We start from the raw sequence: 16,680 nt of genomic DNA, 5'->3' as shown, positions 1-16,680 counted from the left end.
TCCCATGGCACTTAATGAGATCTATGTATGAAATAGAATCAAATATATGTAGCATGAATGCCACATTTAAGCCTGTTTCCTCGAGATGTCAGGAAAAAAAATGTGTCCTCTCAGAATAAATGTTGGTATTCAGTAGGGAGCAAAGGGATGGATATATCCTAAATGGAGTTATCTGGGAGGTTTTCTGTTAAGTCATTGAATACAGGAAAAGTGAGATCCCACTTACTGATTCTTCAAAGCACAGACCACAACCAGAACCAGTGTTTATCTTCTTCTTATAACAGGGACTGGCAACATCTCAACTGTATTATTTTACAATTTCTTTAGTGACACTGCAGGTGTCTCTGCAGGTCAGTCAAAAACATGCCTCACAGCATTATTAGGGAAGGCAAGGCAAGGCAAGGGAAGGGAAGGGAAGGGAAGGGAAGGGAAGGGAAGGGAAGGGAAGGGAAGGGAAGGGAAGGGAAGGCAAGGCAAGGCAAGGCAAGGCAAGGCAAGGCAAGGCAAGGCAAGGCAAGGCAAGGCAAGGCAAGGGAAGGCAAGGGAAGGGAAGGGAAGGGAGCTTGGTTTGTTCGGCCCACCAGGAGGAGCTTGGCGGCGGAGTGGAAGTGACCTCACTCCCGGGACGGCGCCGGGACCAGTCAGCGCTGGAGCGCCGGCGGCCAGTGCGGGCGCGCCTTGCGAGCAGCCAATGGCGGGGGCGGCGCCGCTTGTTGTCGCCTCGTGAGGCGGCTGCGCCCTGGGCTCGGTGCCGCCGCCGCCGCCGCAGGAGGGACCCGGGAGGCCCCAGGCCCCGGTACCCGCTCGCCTCTCGCCGGCCCCGCAGCCCCCGCGGAGGGCGGGGAGATGCAGCCCCCGGGCGCTCAGCAGCCGCCGCTCTACGCGCCCAGCAGCGGGGACTTCACCTTCGTCTCCTCGGCGGACGCCGAAGGTGAGCGCGGGGCCGCGGGCAGGGCCGCGCTCGCTGTCCCGAGGCAAGGGCTCGGCCGGGCCCGGGGGGAACGGGCTGTTCCCGGGCCGCAGGGGCAGGAGGGGCCTTCCTTGCCCTCCGTCCCGCCGCCCCCGCGGCTGGTGTCGTGGCGGGGGGCGGAGCGGGGTGGCCGAGGTGGCCGCTGCCCTGGGGCCGCTGCCGCGGGTGCGCCCCGCTGCCGTGTCCGCGTCACGGGAGCAGCAGCGGCGTGGCAAAGGCGGCCGTGCCGCTCCGCTTCCCAGCTGCTCTGAAAGCCGGAGCCCAGGTTGTCCCAGCTACGTGACATAACCGTGACCGCTGTCGCTGCCCGCTCCTCTGGCTCCCGTGTTTCTGGAAGCCCACTTTGTTGTCTTACCGAAGATTGTGTGGTATGTTCACGTTTGCTGTAGTGTGCCAAAGTGTCTGCGCCGTGTCTCATTGCAGCACAGTCATGAAGGAGAAAAAAGAGGCCACGTATGTAATTTAGGGGGTGAAGCGTGGCCTTCTGCCAAAGTGCTGCACAAACAGCAGTGGTATGCCGGCGTGCCGTGAAGATGTGCCTTCGAACGTCAAAACTGAACATACAGGAGTCAACATCGTGCAAACTTACTTTGTTGGAGAATGATTTTTTGGTCTATCCCCATTTAAATAACAAGGATTCTACTTTCATGTATGTATTTAGTTACTCATAAAATTGTGACTAGGGAATCATATAAATCCTTACTCGTGTGTCCCACCCTGTAAAGCAATTGCTGAAGTGGAGAAATTGCTATAGAATACCTGTCCTTTAGTGAACTTTACAGTCCTTCTGAAAGGAAATACGAGTCAACAGTACTGTCATGGCTGTGGGGGTTTTTTTGCTGGTTAGTTTTCCTTTGTTTTGTTTTTTCTTCTTCACCTTGGCCTGAAAAAGGATCCATGTACCTCTAAGCAGAAGCTCTCTGCTTCTTCTCTGGAAGTATTTGTTGGGCAATGCTGAACACAATCCAGTAAAGCCACCTTTCTGGTAGGTTGTGTTGTGTGACCAGTGCAGCCTGTAGTCACGCTTGGCTCTGTGTTTTTTATGAACACAAACAAGGTGTGATCTCTTGTGTGTTTGAATGTAGTCCTGTCCTCAGAGTGTTGGATAGACCTACCCTAGCAAAGAAAAACATAAGCAAAATTAATCATCTTGATATTTTAAAATTAAAGTACTGTGCATTGCACTCTAATTTTTACATGTTTCCCAAAACTCAATCCATATGACAAAACAAAAATTAGCTGTACTGTTTCCCCATCTTATTTCTGTGGGAGCTGTATGGAAGAAAGCTAGAGGGATGTTCACAATTAGATCACCAGACAGTGGAAAGAGCACTCTGTTTGGAGTTTTGCCTCTAGTACTGCTTTTTCAAAATTAAGAGTCAAGACTGTTCTGAAAGCTGGCTTTCTACAATGCTTTGTTGAAATGAGGCATCTGAGAGACTTTGGTTTTGCTTCTGTGGTGTTCAGCCTGAGCCAGTAGCAGTGAAGGCACCCAGACTCTCCCTAGGAACCATCAATGTCATCAGTTCTTGGCAGATTTTCTGGTTGCCCTGCAGTTAAAAATCACATTCAAAGCAGCCTGCGGAACAGGAGATGGCCATTCCTTTTTCCCCAGGTTTCTGCAGCTTTTGTCTTGCAAAACAGACTGAAGATCATGTTAATAGATTTTATAATTCAGAAGTGTGGTTGCAGGTATTCATCGACTGCTAAAAGAAGTCTTGGTAAATATGACTTTTGTAGGATTTTCCGTGCCTCAGGAAGGGTTCTCAGTGGTCCCTGAGAAAGGAGAAATACATGGCTGGTTGGACTGCTGTGTTGTCTTCTTTTGACAGCTGTATTTATGCACAGAGTAGCACTCCTTGCAAAAAAGTTATCTTGTAGCAGGAACAAATATTCCTTTATGACATTAGAGTACCTCAATCAAGAGAAAACTTCTGAGGCTTCAGCTTGATGCCCAGGCATTAAGATTTTTCTTTTTTCTTCCTTCTGTAAACAGCAGAAGAAGGCTTTGCTTGAGTCTAGTGAGAACGGTGTATGTGTGCTGGGACTGGGAAGAGCAAAGAGAAATTCCTGCTTTAAGTTACGGTGATCTTTACCAGGGTCCTGTGCAGATGGTGTTCCAAGAATCAAATGAATGGATCACTAACTCTCAGGATTATGAAATAGTTGAAAAGCATTTGTGGAGGAGCTTGAATCTGAGTGGCCTAGCAAGCTGGTCTGGGAAGGAGAATACTGTTGAATTAAGTGCGATACTGAATGATCGATGAACACTTGAGACATGTTGGCTGAAGAGACTGAGATTCTGTCACTGTACAAATTTTGTTTCAATAGCACTGTAATGTTTCCAAAGAGGATGTTGCAAATGTAATCTACAAATATGGCCTGATGTGCCTCTGTGAGTGTTTCAGAAGTACTTGCTATAGTTAGGTGTTTTGGGAAATTTGTGCTGAGGAACTTTTATGTGTGAAAAACACACAATGATGATAAGGCAAAAGATATTTTCTTTACCTCCCAATATATTTATAGTAAGCTTGTAGAAAATATTTGCACATTTCTGTTTGGATTTTTCCTTCTTAGCAGATAATGGAAATCCATTGTTTCCTAAAGGAATAATTACTCCCTTCTTATGTATCCTTTTCATTCACGAAGGTGCTTAATTTATTTTCCTATACTATTTTTTATTTTCTGTCTATATATAACTGAATGAAATGAGAAAAAAAATTAATACTTATTGGCAATTTTGCCAAGACCAACCAGAACATAGATAAATTGGTATTTGTTTTGCTTAGTACTGTGGTAGAAAAAGATCCTAGTATATCAAAGAGAAGTTGTATAACTGTCTAACTTCTTATTGTCTAGAGCCTAAGGATCTCTGATAGCATTCTTTCTCTAACATTTTCAGCTGCATTGAAGGCAGGCTACAAATTAAAACATCTTCAAATGTTTTCCTTTCATGAAAAATTCGACATAAAAGCAGAAAGTGGTTTTGGCTGAAACAATGCCACTGTTAAAAAATGGGCACCAAAAGAGGTAGAGTATGATCAGAAAAAGATTATAAATAATCCACAGTTTATAGCATGGTGAGACTCTCATTAGTGTCCTCCTTTTGTGCCTTTAAACACTTAATGATAAAGCACAATTAGAAGCCTTTCTGTTGTACTACAACAGTTGTAATAAAACAAGAAAGAGTCCCATCTAAAAGCTGGTGTTTGAGACCTAACCCAACATTGTTACTATTGCAATAAAAGCACAAGTACACTTTCAAATTATGTATCTGTGAAAGTATAATTTTATTTTGTAACTTCGAATGTTTTATGGGCATGACCAACACATGTAGCTTCATATGTTTGTTGTTTATCTTCCAGTACTTTTAAAATCAAATTGCTTTTGGCAAGACATAAAAAGGTCTATATTTTTCTCCCCTTTTCTTTAGATCTTAGTGGTTCCATAGCAACTCCAGATGTTAAGCTGAATCTTGGAGGAGAATTCATCAAAGAATCTACTGCAACTACATTCCTAAGACAGAGAGGATATGGCTGGCTTCTGGAAGTGGAAGATGATGACCCAGAAGACAACAAGCCACTTTTGTATGTTGTAATTATTTTTGGGTATCTGTCTTCAATAGCTGTGTAGGGAAAAGAAACAACTTGTAGTCTCTGATTGTCCCGCAGTCTTGTGCTGTGACTAGAATTCTGTTTGACAAATTACTTGACCAATGAGTGTTTTCTGGTGCAAGAATGGAAACATTGTTTCTCATTATGGATTTTAATCTCCGTAAGTATAAAGCCTATATGACTTTTCTGCTTTTAACTGTTATCTTGTAACATTTTTTAAAAAAGAGACTGTATTCTTTGTATCTTTTGCAATCATGTTTCTTGATATTGTGAAAGAATCAAAAGAGCCCCATGGGAAGACTCCTGTTAAGTAAATCTCAGTCAGTTCTGTCAGTTATTCTGAAGCAAAAGCATTGTGAATCGTGGTTTTTACAGCAGGGATGTTAGAACCAAGGTAGCACAAACTTCATAATCTTTGATGCTGCCTTTTACTATAAAGCTAGATTAAAAGGGTGCTAGTGCTGAAGGACAGTAATGTCCTTAAAACTGGAAGTCTCGCATCTATTGTTCTGTTCACAGAAACTTGGCTGGCTGAAGAAAGTTTGTATCTCAAGCTTATTACATTGTGAGTCAGGCAGGCTGGTCCTCCTTCTGCACTTAAGCAACTTCATTCTCACTGTCTCAGTGTTTTTATGTGAATTAAACATAATGATGCTTTGAAGAATTGGGGTGAGACAGAGAGTGTTGCATCTTAGGTTTGGGTGGCTGCTCGAGAGAGTACTCTGTAGAACTCAGATGAGAGTGTTGGGAGACAACAGATGTCTGGAGAGCTTAATAATGACAGTGCTACTTGAGAACTGGTTTAAATTAAAGTGTGCAGAAGTAGGTCCTTGTGTGAATGTCCGTTTTGTGAACCTCTAACTTTTAATTAAGAAACAAACTGGTATAGTGAGGTGACAACATAGGAATTCTGACTTTAGTGTAATTTTGTTGTTTTGATTATTCCCAAAAATGTGTCACAATAATTCTTACAATCTGAATCCTTTTAAGGATTGAAAGAACAGCAGCCTGCTAAGGGAAGTTCACCAATGCAGTGCTACAGTGCAAATGTTTTTTTCAATAAAGTGAGATTAGAATTTTTTTTACTTTCTTATTGGGCAGCCTTACTCCAGACACTTGTTTCCTGATACAGCTACCATCATTTTCAGGTGAGGTAGCTGTCAGCTTTATGCAAAAGACAGTTTATTCACATGAGAAGCTGTCAGAAGACCTAGACAATGAGAAATAATTATTTCCATGCAGGAAATACTTGTGTTACACAGTCTACAGGGTAAAGTATAGGTCTGCTACATCTTTTTGGGTAAATGGTGGCAAATAGATGCTTCTAGTCTGTTCCTTAGATTCAGGGATGGCTAAAGAACAATTTTTGTTACTTAGTCACCAGTTAGTAATACTGCTTATGAAGTAGCTTTAGTAATAGTAATCCAAAAATTGCCTTGAGGGACTAAATTAACAGTATTTAATTTATTTTTTTAAACAGAATTTGTCGTATCACATCTTTGCATTTTTTTCTCACATCAGCTTTTCTGAAGAAAAAGCCAAAAAAACCACAAAGCCTTGGACAAAACCTTCATAAATGGACTTAGGGTATCATTATACATTTTTCTTCACTGTGTTCTTAAATGTAGAGCAGTATATCTGCTGGAAGTCTCTTGCAACTCTTCAGAATTCCTCAGTCATGACTGAGGTTCTGCACATAAAGAAGTGGAATTGCCCATTACTTGGGAAGTCTTATTCCTTCTCTATGAGGCTACTACAGTCAGGGCAGCATGTACCAGCTCAGAGTCCTGGGCAGAAGAATCTTCTGGCCAATTTGTATCTGCTTTCAGAGAGCTTGTAGCAGGAAGTAGAGAAGGCAATGAGAGAAGGGCAAGATCTGTTGATACATGTTGCTGCTAGTTCAAGTGACTTGTATTTATTTTACCCTTAGGGGACACAAGCCAGAAATTAACTATATGCATAAACTAGTCTGTTGAAAACTACTGTTCTTGAAGGAAGCTAAACTCCATTTTCTTTTTAAAAATTGGAATTTGGAATGGTTTAAGATTAGTAAATGTAATGGTATTCTTTCTTGCACAATTTGAAATAAAATATTTTCATAGTACGTGTCCTTATGGCAAACTGCTTGGCATAGGAATACACAGACATTCTTTATGTATGCATGTCTTTGACCTGTAGTTAGAATGACACAAATATGTCATACGTCCTAGTGTGTCTGAAAAAAAGCCCTCCTGTCTTAATGCAGACTCTCAGGGTATCACAGAATCATAGAATGGTTGGGTTGGAAGTGAGCTTAGGGATCATCCAATTCCACCCCCACTGTCTTGAGCAGGGACACCTTTCACCAGTCCAAGTTACTCAGAGCCCCCTCCTGCCTGGTCTGGGTATGCTGTGTATGTTTTCTGTTGACAGTCATATAATTTGGTTTTGAGTAATTAAATAAATCTAACATTGTCCCACCAGTTACTGAATGCAGCATGAAGCTATGGTGTTGCTTTACTGTGGATAAACTTTTCCTTTACTTGTTGTGGCTTCAGAGGGCCATATGGCTGACAGGAGACTTGCTCTATAAACCTACTGTTTGCCCCTGTACTTATTTTTTATTTCATTACTGTGGTGTATAGTAATGTTTACTTGCTTTACAATTTCAGGGAAGAACTCGACATTGATCTGAAGGATATTTACTACAAAATTCGATGTGTGTTGATGCCTATGCCATCTCTTGGGTTCAATAGGCAGGTAGTGAGAGACAATCCAGACTTTTGGGGTCCTCTGGCAGTTGTCCTCTTCTTCTCAATGATTTCGTTATATGGACAATTTAAGGTAGGTATAAATCTTCAGCCTAAAAAGAAATCTGAACTAAATTTGGGGATGTGATTGCTAAGCAATTTGCATTCTTACGTAGGTAGAAAGTCTTTTTTTCACATACTAATGTGGGGCATTTCAAGTGCTGTTTCTCAAGTTAATATGTAGAAAGACAGCAGTTAGGAATGTATTAAATAGCCCACGGGCAAGTTAATCATAATGAAATGTCAGATTTGTTTTTATACAGTAAAACAAAGGAAAGATGTGGTTTCTAGAGGAACCACATTGATACTAATGGGTTTATAGTCATATTAGTGAATCTTTCCATTTTAATTATGACCTTCTGTTAACTTGCTTTTTATTACTAAAAAATGTTAGCAAAAAGCATTTGTTTGGATGGCATGAATTCTAATTTCCTGACAAATAAAGCTGCTTATTTAATTCATACTATATGACTGTTGTTATCTTGCATATTTAATCTTCATTAGTGACGTTTGCTATTTTGTCCTCCCTGCTCAGTTGCAATCAAATAACTTTCCTCTGGTCAATAGACTTTTTCCATAATTCCTTTTGAACTCCAGGGTGAATAGCTACTCAGCAGCATTGTGCATATTTAATTGACTTCCATAAACACTGTTAGCTTTTTTCTTTATGTTCTGATTAAAATAAAGAAGTCTTATCATTTATAGTAACAATTTGTATGTAAGCCTAGGTGCTCCTGCATTGGAAATCTTTATGACTAAATGTTTGGTTACAGTTGTTTTAAATGTCACCAAGTATGGCAATAAGCTGTATGTAAACCAGCAGAATGTGCTTATGCAAGGATTCTTGTGCATGGTGGGATAAAATCATTCCCTTTCCCTTTGGGACCTCTGGCTTCCATATGGCGTACCAAATGCTGACTAAGAATTCACTCTCAGTATCTTGTCTCTATGAGGCTTGAAGTGAGTAGACTAAACCACTTTATTGTTCAAATCTTCTGGGTGGGCCACTCACCTGTCTCCTTGGCTAAACAAGAACCATTCCTTGACCCTGCGACAGATGAATCACCTCTTGCAGTTTGTGTACCTCCTGTACAGGAGCACTGGGTCTAATGTTTCTTAGGAGCAGTGAGTTTACCATATGGATGCAGGAGTGCTGTATATGTATGAGAAGGGAAAGCTAGCAGCCAGCAACAGGATGACTGACAGCAGCTGGACTAGACAAACCCAAAGGTGGGCTCTAAACTGGAGAGAGATGAGCACTTCTGCTCTAAGACTTTAATCTGGTCCTCTTCTTTTAGTTAGTGGAGGAAAACAGGAAGTAAAAAGAGGTTAGGTGCTATTTCCACAAATAGCATAAAGCCACTTATATTGTTTTTAGTGCTGCTGTGATTTTTACCTGGTTTTTCCTATTTCATTCTTCTGGAAATATGGAACTTCTAATTAAGCAAAGTATTGAACTGAGTACTGACTTAATTTTTGAAGTTAAGTCATTGTATATTTGGAAATATAGAGACTGGACTTAGACTGTTGTTTCCTTCTGAAAAGGTGTTTCAGAAAGTAGAGCTTTACTTCAGATCCTCCCAGTGGCTCAACACCAAAACCAGCTACGTTAATTTGAAGGATTTTTTAAGCCAGAGAATAATTTTAGGATTTCTTCTGTAGTTTAGGAGCAAAACTATGAAAGAAGCAAGAAAAAATAATGACAGACTTGGTCCTATGAATCTGAGGCTCTTTATTAAGTTATCATCATCATCATCATCAAGTTCCACTGAGAATTAAAGTCCTATGTCTTCTGAGTGTTCTCAGTTTGAGTAAAGGATAAAGTGGCATCTTCATAAGTGAAAGAAGGAGAATTCCAACTCCTCATATTGGTTGGGCTTACTTTTAAAAACTGCCTGAGCCCATATTTTGTAATAGGTGGGATATGAAGACATTTAGGGTAATTTTAACTTAACTTCCTATTCCTGTTACAGTAGTTATGGAATACATTGCATGTGCATTTCATGTACACCAAATTTACCATTAATGTGATTCTATAAGTGTAACTTCTGAACTTCATTTGCTAATTACACTGTGAGACTAAACACTATTCTTGCCACAATTCAGAATTCAGTTTTGCTCAATAAAATCCTTGACTGCAGTGAAAGCAATTATGGAAATGCATTTTCCTTTTTCACAATGACAATTACTCATGTAAATGAATTGTTCTTTATCTCTCAAGGTTGTTTCTTGGATCATAACTATTTGGATATTTGGATCCTTGACAATTTTTTTACTGGCCAGAGTTCTTGGAGGAGAAGTAAGTACCTGTATGTGAAAAGGATGTAGAGGGAGGTAATGTAAAGTCTCTTGACAATGTTTTTCAGCAGTAGTTGGGTTTTCATAGTGCTTGGGTTTGGATCTTGTAGCCAGCTAAGAACGGATGCAGTTGCTAAGTGTAAAGTCAACATTTCAGGTTTTCAGTCTCCAAAATGAAGTCTAAAATACAGAGATCATCAACTAATCTCTTGGTGCAATGGATGGTGTACTTGTTTCCAGATAAACAGTCTGGAAATTTTGCTGTGAGTCCCAGGAATTCTGGCAGCTTCCTGTGATGCAGAAATGAAGTCCATTCTTGAGGGAGAAATGCTTTCAAGTTTTTGCTTACTGGACTGGATGGAAACTTTTTTTTGTGGTTTTTTTTTTTATGTTAAATGTTTTTTCAAATGTTAAATCTAACAGCAGTTAGATGTCCTTGTGTGTAAAGCACCTGCCAGTGTTTGTTTTCATCCCTGGCCTGATGCAGTTCAAACCTATCAAAGTATGAAAGCCAGGGCATGTTTCTCAACTGGAGAGCCAACTGGAGTTGTGGCCTGCATCCCTTCCTCCAGCTGCTTGCACCAGCAGGGTTGGAATAGCTGCTTGAGCTGTTTACAAATTGACTCATTAAGCAATGCAGGTGTAAACAACAAAAAATTACTTAGAGCAAGGCCCACAGAGAGCTGCAGTGGAACAGTCAGGAGGATAAAACTTCTTAAAATGGATCTGCAGCATAAAATGCATTGAACTGTGTTGTGAAGAGCTAAATATTCTGTGATGCTTTATTTTTATACTTTTACTATGGATATTGCATTAATGATGCACCAGTGTTGCAGAGGTCCTATGTTATTTAGTTTAATTTTTTAAAATTTTCCTGTAAATCATAATTGGTAGAGTTTTCTTTTGTGAATGCTGCTTTGAAATAAAAATTTTTTTTTATAAATGTGATTACATGGTATTTCTGCATTTCAACACAATCCAGAGGCCCATCAAGCAATCTGGTTTGTGGCTCAAAATGGGAAATTATCAGATGTATAAACTGAAGAGAAAAAGTATAGGTTTGCAGATCTTGTAATGAAGGATCATGATCCACAAGAAAATGCTTACAAGATGCCACTACTTTTCCTGTGAAATCCAAGAAACCTAGCTGTGCACAGGAACATTTCAGACCATAGCAGGGGAAAATCAGATGTTTCCTTCTGAAGCTAAAAGTAGTTATGGAAGAACTTGGGACAACTCTGTTCCAGACAGTCACAATAAATTGAAGCTGGAAATCAGAATTCTGTGCCTTACAGGGATCAAGTTTTAACTCTTCCGCTGATGCTAAAAACATTCATGTGCTTTATGTAATTATTTATATATAATGGATATGAGTATGTTAATGCAGAAAATTATGTCTTTGCTGCTTTTGACAATCAGGACTACAGCTGGTCCTTGAGAGGTCTGTTGCAGTTCTATGCTCCTGGGTATCATATGTAAATGCTTCCTTTGAAAGTGATTGTTTACAGTTTTATGGGGAAAAAAAAAAGGTAACGTATTTCTAATTTTAGGGTTTAGCATACAAAAACAATTTTTATACTAGCAAGCCTCCTTTAGCTGAAATTTCATACTATAACACATTATAATCATTATTCATAGTGTTAAAACAAGAACAAATTGTATTTGGTGACAGAGATTAGGTACTGCAAAGCTTACTTTCATGTGCTTGAAAATTTCAGGTTGCTTATGGCCAAGTTCTGGGTGTAATAGGATATTCCCTACTTCCCCTCATTGTCATAGCACCTGTACTTTTGGTGGTTGGATCATTTGAAGTTGTTTCTACCCTAATAAAAGTAAGTTCATATCATCGATTGAGAATTTAGTTATTTTTAAGTCACTTTCTTTACACCTCAAGTAATCTGTTCAGGAAAACATAATGATGTGTCAAAATTTTCAGAACTACAATGTGAGCTCTGTGATCCTTTTGGTTAGCATGGTTGAAAGTGAATGCAGTTTTAAATGCTCCATTTGAGTGCTTGGGAATATACAGTGCTGTTGCTATAACAACACCTGTTGTTGCTAGAGTAGCTTGTATTTAAGTATTTTGCTGTGCTCTAATAGTTGCATTACAAAAAAGATGGGATTCTCATTTTGAGAAGAGAATGCATAATTAAACCTCAGAATGAAGAATCTGAAAATAAGCTGTTCTCTCCCTTCCCCCATCATCCAGATTATTTTTAGTCACTGCAGCATGAATATGATGTTAGTCATTATTCTGAGACCTCCCCATAGTGGTAGCGGTACAAAGCTCTCCATATCCTTTGCAGAGAAGGTAAGGATTGTTCTGATTTAGAGAGGGGGAATGTAAGGCAGAAATGTAACCTGCCTGATACCACCTGCTGCTGGACACCTTTTATGGAACCAGCAACATTCCCTAAAAGATCCCAGAACGACATAACGCTCTTGAACACTTCCAGTGCTTCTTAAAACCCTTTTAGGTAGCCTTTGAAGTTACTGATGAGCCTGGGAAGGTTAACTGATAAAATTCTGTTATGAGCTAAGCTGTACACTTTCTGGAGGTTTGTTCTGTTGATTTCATTATTTCTGTCCCTTTAGCTTGCTGGCAAACAGTATAATTGAAGTACAACTAGAGTGTATGATAAGTAACAAAATTGCTGTATTTGAGATTTGATAATCTGTGATTACTGATAAATGATAGTGAGAAGGTAAATCATTAACTTGCCAGTTAACTAATAAATAACTTCGAAATAAATATGCGTTCATGAAACCTCTGTTACTTGATTACTACTAACAGCCTTATGTTAACTTCAGGGTGAATCTCCGCAAGGTTCTTATCTTTGCATCACCAGTATGAAAATGCATTTCAAACCCCACATGGCCAAAACTTCTTGGGCTGTGACAAGCACTACTTCCATAGCTGGCTCTATGTTATACTGAGAGAAGTGATTTTTACTGTGGTATTTGGAGAGACTTTCTTGTCGTGTCAGCTAAGACTGTTCATCTTCTTTTTCAGTTGTTTGGAGTCTTTTGGGCTGCATACAGTGCTGCATCATTACTAGTTGGAGAAGAATTCAAGACCAAGAAACCCCTTCTAATTTATCCAATCTTTTTATTATACATTTATTTTCTGTCCTTGTATACTGGGGTGTGATCTAGTGTAAGATGTGGCCAGAAACCATATTTCAGTCACTTGCAGACTGATAATGAGTAAGATTAAGAAAGCTGGAGATAATACAAGTGACTGTTTTGTATGCAGTTGTCGAGATGTTTTAAGATGGAAGAGCATATTTGTGTATATTATTTAATGAAGCAATTGTAGCTATATAGATTTGTATCAAAGTTCTAGGTTTGTTTAAGATTCTTCAGATTTTAATGAACAAAATAAAAGAACCTTGTGTTTTATAATAAAGTGTAGCAAAACTGCAACTCAATACCTGTGCCAAAAGCACTGGGACCAGATTACTATGTTCAAGAATTAAAAATGAGAAGTTAACTGTTAACAATCTCAAAGTGCAATTTTTCCTTTAAGCTTAAACACAGCTGGCTTTTTTTGGCACAGCAAATTCTGTAGATAATATATATTTATGAAACAGTCCTGATTGTTCACAGAATAGTCTGTATAATCAAGACAAAAATATACTACTTTTAATTTAGTGCCTCAATTACTGTGATTTGGCTGTTGAGTTTTTATAAATTCCAATTTGTTTTCAAAACATGTATATACTGTGTATTTTGTATCTATGGCTTGTGTGTACCGTAAATACTCTTTGGTTAAGGACGTATATTGGGTTTTTAAAAATTGAAGATACAAGTATTTGAAATTTTCATTTACTATCTCTGACCAAAGGAGCAAGATACTTACTGTGTGACATAATTAATTAAAGTGCATATTTAGAGAATCAAATTATTTTACTTAAAAGTATAAATTTATAGAGAAATGGGTAAACACCTTTCTCAACTCTAGTGCTGGCCTAATGTTGGAGAAAAAAAAGGTGATCTATCAAATTTGTGTGATCTTCAAACAATGTTATTTTATGATGACAAAATAAAAATATTGCTTCCCTAACTATGTTTTACAACATCTTGCTCTGTTTTGCTTTTAATAGCATGCTATTTAACATGCATCCATTTTTTTTTTTTTTTTTTTTTTTGCCAATACTATTAATCCTCTGTAAAGAGAAGTAAGAAAGATTTGGAAGGCCAGATTCTCCCTCCACTAAACAAGGCAGAGTTACAGCCTTAGTAACAGTTAGAGTCTTGCTAATTTTGACTCTCTAGGGATTATGTAATAATGTGATGACATGTTAAATATTTCCTGTGTACTGTGTTGATTGCTTATATAATAGTCCTTATGGTAATATTTCTTCACAAGGGAAGTCCACTGAAATTCACTTTGTATGGTACTAACGTAGGCATTTGCAGTCTTCAGGACTTATTATCAACAAATAGCTCTGAAGGTTAGGGTTTTTTTTTTCTGGCTACAAAAAAAAAAAAATAATTCCCATTCTCCCTGCCCCCTCCCCCATCCTTTTTTTCTAATGCTACAAATTAAAATCAGCCATGACAAAGTAATAGCAAGGGCTGTCTTGAATCCCTGATGGACATATTTCCATATCAGAACTGTAGTTTTTCAGCTTTTTAGACTGTGTAGCTAGCCAGGTTGGCAACTTATTTTTACCAGTCATTACTGATGCAAAATACATAATTAAATTCTGGTTCTCCCACAAACCTTTAGCTTACTCAGTCTGCTTTCCTGGCTGATTCTTGTGTTGGTTTTAAACAGAACCACTTGAAGTTAGTGCTGGACATAGATTGTAGTGTAATACTTGAGCTTGTAATATATAAAAAGAGAAAAATTGGTAGAGTGAATGATTTTTCTCCTAATTTTTGATTTCTGAATAAGTTGTGGTGGGATTAATGCAGACTTGTACTAAATCAATTTATACCAGCAGCAGCTAATTTCTTACCTACAAGTGTTTTGAAAGCATTCATACCACATTCTTAAAAAAAAAAAAAGAAAAAAGGAAGTTACAGTGTATTTTTAAAAAAGCATATTAGCTTTGGAATCTTGCATGATAATCTGGTTTTACCTCCTTTTTCATGACTTATATTTCTTTTTTTTAACAGGAATATCCACCTATTATTATAAGACTGCACCTAGCCCTTGTGAATGCATTTAACTTCTGTCCTCACAAAGGTGAAGGGCAAGAACACATTTAGGTTACTAGGCTGTCAGACAGCTTTAAGCTTAGTTCCTCTTTTCATAGTTGTTAATGAGGTGTTCTGTGCATCTGAACTGACTAGGAATACTGAAAGGATGCAAGAATGTTCTATTGAATCCCCAAATACATCCCTTTCCAGTAATGTTTTGTGAAATTTATAGTTGGAATTTTAACTGTTCCCTTCCGCAGACTTGGCACATGTGTAATATGCAATGTAGATAATGCACTTAACATAGTACATATTTTGTACCCAATTGCAGATTTGCACCTTTTAATCTTAGTATCTTTAGGGTCACTTTTTGCATATATTGTGCAAGAAACATACAAACAGCTCTCAAATTATTCTGATAGTTTGTAATAACTTTGCATCCAACAAACTCATATTTTAGATGAGGTATGTGTGTAAATACAAGATGTATTTTATAAAACTTTTGAATTAAACTTGTTTACAGAATGTATGAAGCTCATTTATATTTACTGACTTAATACTGAATAATTAATATTGATCATTTAAGATACATCCATGTTCCTGTGCATGCCACCAATATATTGATGCTATATACCAATAGCTTTGAGGCTATAAATAAGTTTTTGTGATAATCAACATACTACTTCAGTCTGTCAAAACTGGGAACTTATAGCACGTCCATCTAGCAAAAAAAAAAAAAAATTGCCTTTCTAAGATGCAACACCTCATTTTGGGGTGGTGACATGGGTATCACACCTTAGTGAGACATGCATTTTGAGTGATTTCTAGAGAGCAGCTAGAAATCTACGTCTTGTTTCCTTTCCTACCCATCAGACATACTCTGCTGTTTATCAGCAAAATTATACTTACTTGAAAAGTTGATCAAATCAATTGTTGAGACAACATACAGCTTGAGATCTGCTGTAATTTTATCATTATCCTTACTGGTGTTTAATGTTTTGCTTGAAGTACTACAGCAAGCTTAAAAGCTGCTCATTTTGCTCTCGGGACAATGTTGATTAGCCTGGGTGGCACACATACCCTGTGGGTTTGGTTTGGTTTCCTTATTTTTTCTTCACACACTTTATTTCTTTAAAAATTTCCCTGCTGGAGCAGCCTGTGCTAATTTGGGTCCTTTTAATAAAACTATTCCGTAGAAAACTTTGTGTTTGAAAATTAGCTTTAAGACCATCAGTAGCCTAAAAGCTTTGTGTAACATGTCACTTAGCTCAAATAAAGCCTATGGCAGATGCAGTAACGTTGTACAGGTAGGCTGAGCTATACAAAATGAATTGGCGTTTTAGTGGGTGAAAAGGGAAAATCTCAACAAAATACAAAATGTTTTATTAAACTCAAGTAGTTTTTGAAGCACTGCTTCAGAGCAGAATGCTCTCGTGGGTGCGATGGCTCCGTGCTCCCGGCCCGGGGCCAGAGAGAGCCTTTCCAAGGGCAGCGTGCCTTCGGGGGGCAGAGGCATTGTGGCTTTGTCACTCCCTACCAGCGCTGAGGCCACTGACACCGGGGCTCTCTCGCACACTCGGGGTCAAAAACACAACGGGTGCGGGAGCCGGGGTATGAAACACAAATCCCCGCTCCGCTTTCCCCGAGGCGGAGGCGGTGAACGCGCTCGCCCGCTTACGACCCAAGTTTTGTCCGAAGCAGTACCTACACGGCAGCGGCGGCGGGCCGGGATCGCCGCCCCGGGCCGGGATCGCCGCCCCGGGCCGGGATCGCCGCCCCGGGCCGGGATCGCCGCCCCGGGCCGGGATCGCCGCCCCGGGCCGGGATCGCCGCCCCGGGCCGGGATCGCGGCCGCAGG

General features: G+C 39.4%; 1 protein-coding gene across 1 annotated transcript; it reads left to right on the top strand.

The window, feature by feature from the left end:
- Window positions 1–642: 642 nt before the first annotated feature.
- Window positions 643–13,383, top strand: YIPF4 (Yip1 domain family member 4). Its single transcript, XM_068185303.1, has 6 exons — window positions 643–931; window positions 4,404–4,557; window positions 7,236–7,407; window positions 9,595–9,672; window positions 11,390–11,503; window positions 12,685–13,383. Exons 1-6 carry the CDS (start codon window positions 847–849, stop codon window positions 12,820–12,822), a joined length of 741 nt encoding a protein of 246 aa, XP_068041404.1. The 5' UTR covers window positions 643–846; the 3' UTR covers window positions 12,823–13,383.
- The last annotated feature ends 3,297 nt before the right edge of the window (window positions 13,384–16,680 follow it).

Source organism: Anomalospiza imberbis, chromosome 3 (assembly GCF_031753505.1).
Source record: "Anomalospiza imberbis isolate Cuckoo-Finch-1a 21T00152 chromosome 3, ASM3175350v1, whole genome shotgun sequence".
In the NCBI taxonomy this organism is placed as follows: domain Eukaryota; kingdom Metazoa; phylum Chordata; class Aves; order Passeriformes; family Viduidae; genus Anomalospiza; species Anomalospiza imberbis.
Note: the sequence above shows the minus strand (reverse complement) of the source record. Positions and strands in the feature narration are given on the sequence as shown.

Excerpts from the sequence above, each read along its gene's own strand:
- YIPF4 (XM_068185303.1), top strand. The coding sequence starts at position 847 with ATGCAGCCCCCGGGCGCTCAGCAGCCGCCGCTCTACGCGCCCAGCAGC. Across the intron at positions 4,558-7,235 it reads GAAGACAACAAGCCACTTTT|GGAAGAACTCGACATTGATC; the intron begins GTATGTTGTAAT and ends TTACAATTTCAG. Across the intron at positions 9,673-11,389 it reads CCAGAGTTCTTGGAGGAGAA|GTTGCTTATGGCCAAGTTCT; the intron begins GTAAGTACCTGT and ends TGAAAATTTCAG.